Below are 9,852 nucleotides of genomic sequence, written 5' to 3'. Positions count from 1 at the left end.
ATAAATAAAAATGTTTTGCTTTTTTGTCTAATGTAGTGCAATTCAGTCTATTATATTCAAATTTTATTAAAACATACTGCAGTAATTGAATTTTTTCCATTATACATCAAACAGCTTTATATAGAATGATATTATATTAGTTTTACTTTTAAAACTAATATAATATAATTAATTGTCATTTATATGCAAGATGTCTGAATAAATGCAAAAAACCATCTGAATAAATCTTAGCCAACACTATTCAGATAGTATTCTTGTTTTCAAGGTATATCATTTTTATTTTGTTCTTTTTCCATTAAAGGAGCTAACCTAAGAGACTTATTTCATTTATATATATCTCATTGATATATTATAAATATAGCTTAAACATGTTTGATGTGCATACTCAAAGGGGGTGGGAAGTAAGCCTTGATTCAAAATCTGTTTTAAAGCAATAAGTAAATAAATAAAATACACTGGTTCTATTAGAATGTCAAAAAATACTGTTATGTATTCTATAAACAAATCCAAATTATCACATCATACTACATAACCCTGGTACAAAAGAAGAAATGTTGGATTAGGAACATACTCTATTTATTTGGTAACAAAGAAGAGTAAAACATATGCAACATCACATTATGAAAAATCCTGCAAGCCATTACAATACTATAAGACATTGATTAGTAAGGTAAACATCAGTTGATCATTCTTTCACAACAGCAATAAATGTTTCATTCAAAATTCCTAATAACATGCCAAAACAGATTCACAATTGATGCCTCATTTAAGGTCACACAAAAGTAAATCCGATTTAGCTGACTATGAGATCTTCTATTGTAGAGGACTTTGTAAGGAGAACTGGCTTGTATTCACATTACACATGGGGAAAAACCACAAAAAAAAAAAAACAAACCATGCAGCCAGCCTGTTCGGAAATAGAACAGAAGATGGAACTCCCAGCATTAAGTAACTTTAACCATTCAGCTGTTGGTGGGCCTAATTATTATTCGAAGAGACAAGCAGCAATTTTTCAGTGACAACTACTCTACTTTTTTACAGACAGAACTGAACAGCAAAAACTTCTTAAACTCTTGATTAGATTCTAATTTACTTTCTTCCTTTTAAAAGCAGGAGATGCAAAACTTTGCCGCTGCTGCCTTTTATTTTGAAGAAGCTTCTTGAGACCAATTCCACGAGCAGTCAAATAATATTTTATTATCTTTGTTTTGATATTGCAACAGGAGGGAATATTTACCTCGCCTGCTTTCTTACAAATCATATTAACAAATTCCACATCCATAGTTACATTTCCATGTATTATTTCATCTCTAAAATTTTGAATTATTTTTTCACACAGAAGGCACAATTTAAAAATTTCTGGAGAAGGACATTTAAGCCCACCTAAATTTGCAAAATTAATTATGTACTGCTTATTTTCATCAATGGAAGGAGTATTTTGCTCACAAACTAAGAGAAACTGTGAGCATGAATTACAAGCATTTTTCAAAACAGAATTTATTGCAGCTCCTGCAATATAACAGACGTGATTTTCCTCACTAAGGGTAAGATTCTGTAGAGATGCATCAGAAACTTCTGGTATGGTAACAGGCTCTAAAGCTTTTTTCTCCTTCAGAAATTCAAATTCACCTTTCACATAGTTTAATAAATAAATATCTGAATCAGCAGCATAACTGGAGTTCTTAATGTCAGATATAAACTGAGATAAACAGATAAGCTTTAATGCTTTCAGAGCTTGCAAAGCACTTGGCCTCAAACCAGCTTTTCTGCGTATCTGAGAAAATACATTTTCTAGAGCATCTTGTGTCAATCTGCTCGTCAAAATAAACTGAAAATCATTCAGAAAACATGCCTCTGGTAACTGTATGGCTGATAAAGTAGAGAGAATCAAACCAGTATGTAATGGTTTCCACCCTTTACCAATTTCTATAAGCTGTATAACATTAATAAATTCAAAAAGTAACTCAATTTTTTTTGCTTTTATTTGTCACAGAAATTGAGTTCTTTCTACATCTAGAGGATAGCATTTGAAACCACTGACATATAAATCTTATCCATCATGCTGTTGTAAGAGCATTAGGGCTTATCTCTTTTAAAGCTACTGCCTTCTCCAATCCCACAACTGTTTTAATTTAAAAAAACTCACAGCAGAAGCAACATTCATTTTATCAAAATGTGAGGGGAAGAGGTCTTCTTTACTGAGATGATGCATAGTTCTCAAACCACAATTTTGGTTTGTTTCAGTAAACCAGATATCTTTTAATAAATCCTGCAGATACATGCAAAGTAACGAAATTTTCTTTACTGCAAACATAACTGGGCAGTTTTATACTATGATTAAGAGTTGCAGACCAGAGATTTTTTAAAAGATGTGGCACATCTGCAAATACATAAATAATTTTGCCTTTAATTTCAGTAGTGAAATTATTTCTTTGGTTTCGAGAAACAGATATTCCCAAAGAATTCCACAGGCTTCTATTTACTGCTGCCATATCGCTAACAATACCAACAACATTAAATCCAACAGAAATGACAGCTTCGATAACATTGACAACAATTTGTTTCAGCTGGCATCCTGTTACCTGTCCAGTTATCTCATGGGCAACCACTTGCTTCCATTTCAGCTTCAGACCTCTTAGTAAAATAACTAAATAGTGATTTCCTGCATCCTTTTGATTTCCTAATGTACATTTACCAATAAATTTACGTTTTGAAATATCAAAATCAGGATTGCCAGAAATCTCCATTTCATCCAATGATAAAATACAGTCTTTATCACTAGCATTCATTTTTTCTCCTTTAATTTTCAAAAATTCAATCATGTCACTGATGACTCCAAAATTCATTTCAAGATCTTGAAGTCTTTTATTTAAAGTGCTGTATGAAGGCACAGGAAAACCTATTCTGTGCAAGTAATTATAACCATGCTTGCCCAAGGCAAATCTAACTTTGAGGCCTTTTATTATTCCCTCGTTAGACCATTTTGCAATGCTTCTACGAGGAATTTTCAACATTGCTATTTGTTCATCTGAATGAAATGTTTTCACTCCTTTCAGCAATTCCTCATGCTGTACTTGAAGGTCATGAAGTTGAATTTCAGTGCTATGCCATTTTTTTAAAACAATATTTTTTTTTTTTTTTTTTGGTTGCTGTAAGTTCTTTCAGTAATATTTTGTTCTGGCATTGCAGAAGCGAGATCAATTCAGTCTGCTGTTTTATAAAATTCCTTAAAAGAACATCCTGGAATAAAGAAAAAATCTATATGAATAATCATCAAAGAAGGGGGGAACACAACAAACAAAAAAGATCTGAAAGGTTTCAGATTTTAAATTACACCCAAAGGGGCTTTTTTTAACATTTTGTGTTTTACCTTTATTTATTAAATATCAAGTTTTTCGCACTTAAACTATAAAATTCAGTTCAACAGCAATATTGCAAGATAATTTTAAAATGAGCATATCTTCAGAATTCCCGATTCATTGTCTCATGCGCTGGAGATAAAAGTGTCTTTTCTGTACAACACTGCCATTGCTCGCTTTGAAATACTCAAGTTTGTTAATCAAAAATTTGTTAAAGTTTTACAACATATAAAATCTATATTAAAACAAATTCCGAATTTCAAATTCGGGCTTCCAGATGTCCATATTCACAGTAGAATTAAGTCATTCAAAATTTGATGGCTCTAGGTACCATTGTTTTATCAGAATGCGAAAACATACATGCATTTATGCAGATTCTTCACTATATAATTTCTTTAAATATAGTACAGGGTGATAATATTTGGTGGCAACAATTTGAAAAGTGATGCAACCGTTTATAGTGTTTCAATACAAAACGAAAACAATAGTCCTTCAGGGACAAAGCCCCTTTGGATTAAATGCCAAACTTAAACAGATAATAAATCCACAAAATAAAAATGAAACTTCCAGGTCTCTTTCCCTATACTGTGGTGGGTTTTTAAATTTGACTCTATTGTTTTCAGCATTTTCTAGATTATTTTTGTTTTATTTTCTAATATTTAAAATTTATTTCACTTAAAAATAGATTTTTAAAATTTATTTCCAGCTTTTCAAGGGATCGATTATCTCCTGTAACAGCTTTAATATCGTTATTAATCTCTCGTGCATTTGAAATAGATAAATAATAAATAATGTACAGATTACTGGCAATATTGAAATGCAGGCTCAAGAGCTGCATGCACTTTCTCGCACGAAGCATGTAATTATTTTTTTTTTTTTTAAATAAGTTTATAGAATGTTTTCTCTTCTTGTTTGTATGTCGCCATTTTTTTTTAGTGTTAAATAAAAGTTATTGCTGTGTTCCATCATTGGAGTTGCTTCATTTCGCCAAAGAAGTATCACAGTCTTAATTATTTTGGAGGCACCGACCGAGATCGAATAATCGTGCATATTTTTATTTCATTAGTTCATCACTGAACATAATATTAGTGATACCAGATTATTACTTCCTGTTAATATTGAATTGCTTTATTTTATTAGTTCATCACTGAACGCAATATTAGCGATACCAGGTTATTACTTCCTGTTGATATTGAATTGCCTTATTTTATTAGTTCATCACTGAACGTAATATTAGTGATACCAGATTATTACTTCCTGTTGATATTAAATTGCCTTATTTTATTAGTTCATCACTGAACGTAACTTCCTGTTGATATTGAATTGTCTTATTTTATTAGTTCATCACTGAACATAATATTAGTGATACCAGGTTATTACTTCCTGTTAATATTGAATTGCCTTATTTTATTAGTTCATCACTGAACGTAATTAGTGATATCAGGTTATTACTTCCTGTTAACACTGAACTGCCTTATTTTAATCGTTTATCACTTGAACGTAAACTTAGTGATACCATTTTAATGCCGTTTCTACTAGAGCTGAAAGGAAAAGAAAAATAGCTGAAGAGCAGATCTTGGAACCGATGAAGGAAGAAAATAAAGCATCCAGAGATGTATTTGAAGAAAAAGTTAAATCACCAGAATTAAACGTGGAAGATATTCATGAAAATTTGAAAAACGATAAAGAAATTAATATTGAGAATCATTTTACAATGCAGCGTTATCATCATCTTTCGGCTTTTGATTTAATATCAAAGCCGATACTAACACACGAAGAAAACAATTGTCGAAAGCAAATGACAAATGAATATTATCCGAAAGGCACAGATGAACTGAGGAAAGGCTTTGCTGTGAATTATAGCCAAGGAACTGGTCCACCATGGAAGAGATCTAGGCGCCGTCAAGAAAAAAAAGGAAGACTAATTTGAACACTGTCCATTTTCTTCTTATTTAAATGTGGTGTAAAAATATTTGTTTAAAACTTAAAATTTTCGGTCTGAAAATTTGGAAATTTATAAGAGAAATTACCTTTTCTCTTTAAGCATTTGAGCAAGCCGAGCTTATTAAACTGTCAAATTTTACAGAACTTTTCCCTTCGGAAAAAGTCTCTCCGTTGGGGGAGAGGTTGTAACAGCTTTAATATCGTTATTAATCTCTCGTGCATTTGAAATAGATAAATAATAAATAATGTACAGATTACTGGCAATATTGAAATGCAGGCTCGAGAGCTGCATGCATTTTCTCGCACGAAGCATGTAATTATTTTTTTTTTTAAATAAGTTTATAGAATATGTTTTCTCTTCTTGTTTGTATGTCGCTTTTTTTTTTTTTTTAGTGTTAAATAAAAGTTATTGCTGTGTTCCATCATTGGAGTTGCTTCATTTCGCCAAAGAAGCATTACACTCCATAATCATGAGCAATTTAATAACACAAATTATCAACTTATATCACAGCCTTCACAAATGCTGATGAAATTAATTAAAATTAATTACAATTTGGTTGCAAGATGAGACTAAAGGTTGTTTTTGCAAACAAAACTGAAATTTACATAGAGAATTTGCAACTATTGATGAAATTAATTACATTCCTTTTAACAAAAAATTACTTTATAGAACATTTTAAATGTATATAAGGAAGCAATTTAATTATACATTAGTTATCAACTTACATCAGAGCTTTCACAAATAAATGGTATTTCATTGCAAAATGAGGCTAAAGGCTGTTCTTGCAAACAAACCTGAAATGTACACAAAGAATTTGTAAATGCTGATGAAATTAATTACATTCCTTTTACCCCCCCCCCAAAAAAAAAGTTTATAGAAACGTTTTGTATAAGCAAGCAATTTAATAATACACTAATTATCTACTTACATGAGATCCTTCACAAATAGATGGCATTTTATCACAAGATGAAGTTGAAGCTTGTTCTTGCAAACAAACCTGAAATATATATATAAGAAATTTAGAAATACAGATAATATAAACTACATTCATTTTAAGAAATAATTATTTTACATAACATTTTATAATTCATAAATAGATAATAAATTGTTAACACTCAAAATTCAAAAATAATTCCATAGCACAACAGCCAGATATAGTACAGCTGTTTAGAAACCATAAGACAAACAATTTCATATTTCAGAAATCGTATAAAAATTCATCAATATATGTAAAACATATGACATTTAATAGCTGCTCAAATGATCACATAGCATAGATTCTTTACTAGCAGCTGTTATTTAATCAGAAGGTAATGCTAAATGTTGTTGCAAACACACCTGAGATGTACTGTAATGTACACATTTGCAACCACTGGTGAAATGAAACAAAGTGCATGATTATGAAGATGGAAACATTTAAAAAAACATAGTACAGTTTACGAATAGATGTTAAAAAACTATTAAATCTTTTTAGAAGTGCAAAATGGCAATTTACATCAAATACTTCGGCAGCAAAATTTATTTCTCCAAAATATGAAGCTGAAGGTTGTTGCAAATGAATCTAAAAGAAATTATAATATATGAAATATGTGAAAGTGAAAGAAATTATAAACTCTGATCGGATAAAAATAAATACAAATAATCATTACCATTTTAAAAGTAACTTATAAAAAAGCATAAATACCTTGGACTGTTCATAGCATTCATACTTCTTAAACATAAGTAAATATTACGTTAACATTTTTTAAATTTTAGAAACAGTGTTAATACTTTTTAGAAAAAGTTTATAATACTAAATATTTAATAACTGTTCAAATGAAGACTTACAACAGATGGTTCAGCAACAGAAATCGCTTCAGTTAATAAAGGTAAACTGTGCAGCAAGCCACCCTGAAGATGCAAAAATTATGAAACACATATAAGTAAGGATACCTGAAAATGCTGATAAATAAAATATACTTAATGTAATTTTAATAATAAATAATATAAATAATCCTAATAAGTTTTGTAAATCTTTAAACAAAAAATAACAACATTCAGGCAAGACATATAAGACATTAAAATATACATTTAAATCAATGTATTATAACTATATTATTGTATTACTCAAGATTAAAGTTATTAATTTCAATATTATTTCTTTTACTTATACATATTTCTCTCTATTTATCTGGAATTTACAATTAAGCAAAAAAGCAACTTTAGTTTAATACAAATTTTGATTTAAACTCTTTTGACTTTGAAGGCAATCAGATACAGGTTTCTTTCTTTTAGGAGCAAACTTGAAGAAACCAGACCCATGTATGACTGTCCTTGAAAAACTACAAAAACTTTATCCAAAAACTACATCAAATTGAGGTTTTATGCCTAATTTTCAATATATGATTATAATAAAAAAGTACATACTTAATTATATATATAACAACAGCAAAATTTTAATTTTTTAATCTAATCTTAGGGACTGTAATTACAGCTTTATCACATAATGCCTTAATTTCAGTATTTTGATTCTTTTATAAAACAACTTAGTCCATTTTTTAATAAAAACATATTTTTTATGAAAACTATAAAAATAAAAAACACATACATTACAAAAATTGGATGTAACTGAACAGTGCTTTGGTAAACCAATGCCTTTTAGACGCTGTGGGGTCAACAGTTGTGGGGGATTAGGCACATTGAAAAGAGTTGGCACAGCATTGGGCTTGAGTTTTTTACGCCCATCTTGCCTAGAGCATTCAAATTGATTTTCTTCAAAATGTACCTGCATATTTAACACAAGCATGCATGAAATTTAACATTAAAATCAAAAGCACTAGTATTTAATTACAGTTACATATATTATATTAATTTAAGAATGTAATTTTCTGATAAATTTAATTTTTTTTATGAAAATAAAACAAAATTTTTAAAAAGTAATCATGTTTGTAAAACTACTTAAAACATATTTCCTGCTCACACACTAAAAATAAATTTAAAGGACCTATAGTTAAAAATACATTAAGATTTACTACTACAATAAAGGATAATAATGGGATCAAAACGATTCATCGAATATTTAAATTAATATTTAACTTCTTAAAAATGTCTAAAAATACAGAATATATTTATCTTACTATAAAGAAAAAACAAAATCATTTATTATTTGGATCATACCATCCAGTTTTTAACATTGGCGCCAAATATCCGATTTGGCGACAATACATCAGAATCAAAACATAGATCGCTACTTTAAATAACCAATCGTACAGTAAAATTAAAGAAAAGAAAAAGGCACATCACATTTCTAACTGAGCACAAAGTTTACATGAAATGTATGATACAAATTTTACAAACGGTATAAACTTTTCACGATAACAAAAGAAACAACGATATTTTACTGCACAAACACATACACATTCCGCAGTTGATTTTGTACTTATAAAATCAGTTGATCGTCAATAAGTGACAGTTAAATGAAAATACATATTTTAAAGTACCAAGAAGAGTAATTTTTCTAACATTCTATGGAAAAATACGAAGCTGAACTTACCTCACAAAGATACGCTCCTGGGCCCGGGATCCATTGATCTCGACGAGAATTAACTATCCATTTTCTTCGTCTTTCTTCATTTCTAGGGAAACGAAACATCCTAAAGTTATTTTGAGACTGATTCGAACAATTTGGTGCAGCACAACCACCCATATTTCTGAAAATTAGGTCGGAATCGATCCACAAATATGTCAACAAATCAGTGCAAATCCAATAGCGAATACCAACAAGTTAGCTTCAAAATGGATTTCCTTTCCTTTTCCCACTATTGCCGTGTGTAGCTTGCTGATAGCAAGCTGTATACCGGCTGTCATGAATTAAAAAGTACATTGCAGGTATAGCAAATGCATGAGTGTGTCCGGAGGACAGGATGCAAAATGAAAGAAGGTGTGACTACTTTGTCACGTGAGGCTATAGCGGTGTCTGGTAGGCTGGAGAGATGCTGGTCCAAGTTTCAGGTACAGTGTGCATTTTTACAAATATTCAGTGCATAAACTCATCAAAGTGCATTTTTCTCACAACTGGAAAGACTATATACAAAAGTAAAATTCCGCAGGGAGTCCAGCAGAAGCAGTCAAAGATATCTCTTAGTAGAGGTCTTTTGATTGGCTGTTGAGACGTGTATGCGAAAATCATGAGAATTTGCTATTTACAAAATATTCAATTGCAGAGACATAAAAACATACTTTCCAGTAAACTAAAAGTTAAATTAAATAAAATAAAAGAAATTTGAAACCAATAGGAGGAGTGAGAGATCTACAGTAAGCAGTAGAAGACTTTAGTTCGTAGTCCCGTGGGAGGTCACCCTCCCGTGCCTTGACCCCGATAGTGGCTGCTTAACCTTAAGCATTTCAGTTTTCCAAGTAAACACAGGGTAAAAACTTAGGTTGGAAAGTTCTGATTTTCATTGAGGATAAATGCAGTAAATGGTCTAAGGTGCCTGTCTTCGTGCAATATTTCATATTCAAAGAGGTTAAACTGACGCATATGATTGCAGTCCTGGGCTTCTCTGAAGA

General features: G+C 30.4%; 1 protein-coding gene across 1 annotated transcript; it reads right to left on the bottom strand.

The window, feature by feature from the left end:
• Positions 1-3,735: 3,735 nt before the first annotated feature.
• LOC146998588 (THAP domain-containing protein 7-like) lies at positions 3,736-9,588 on the bottom strand. Its single transcript, XM_085811175.1, has 5 exons — positions 8,837-9,588; positions 7,892-8,068; positions 7,132-7,194; positions 6,233-6,301; positions 3,736-6,098 (listed from the first exon to the last, which is right to left on the bottom strand). The coding sequence occupies exons 1-5, from the start codon at positions 8,987-8,989 to the stop codon at positions 6,021-6,023; spliced, it is 540 nt and encodes a 179-aa protein (XP_085667301.1). The 5' UTR covers positions 8,990-9,588; the 3' UTR covers positions 3,736-6,020.
• Between the last annotated feature and the right edge of the window lie 264 nt (positions 9,589-9,852).

Source organism: Stegodyphus dumicola, chromosome 2 (assembly GCF_044657685.1).
Source record: "Stegodyphus dumicola isolate Sdum_Otavi_A_Nest chromosome 2, ASM4465768v1".
Taxonomy (NCBI): domain Eukaryota; kingdom Metazoa; phylum Arthropoda; class Arachnida; order Araneae; family Eresidae; genus Stegodyphus; species Stegodyphus dumicola.
Note: the sequence above shows the minus strand (reverse complement) of the source record. Positions and strands in the feature narration are given on the sequence as shown.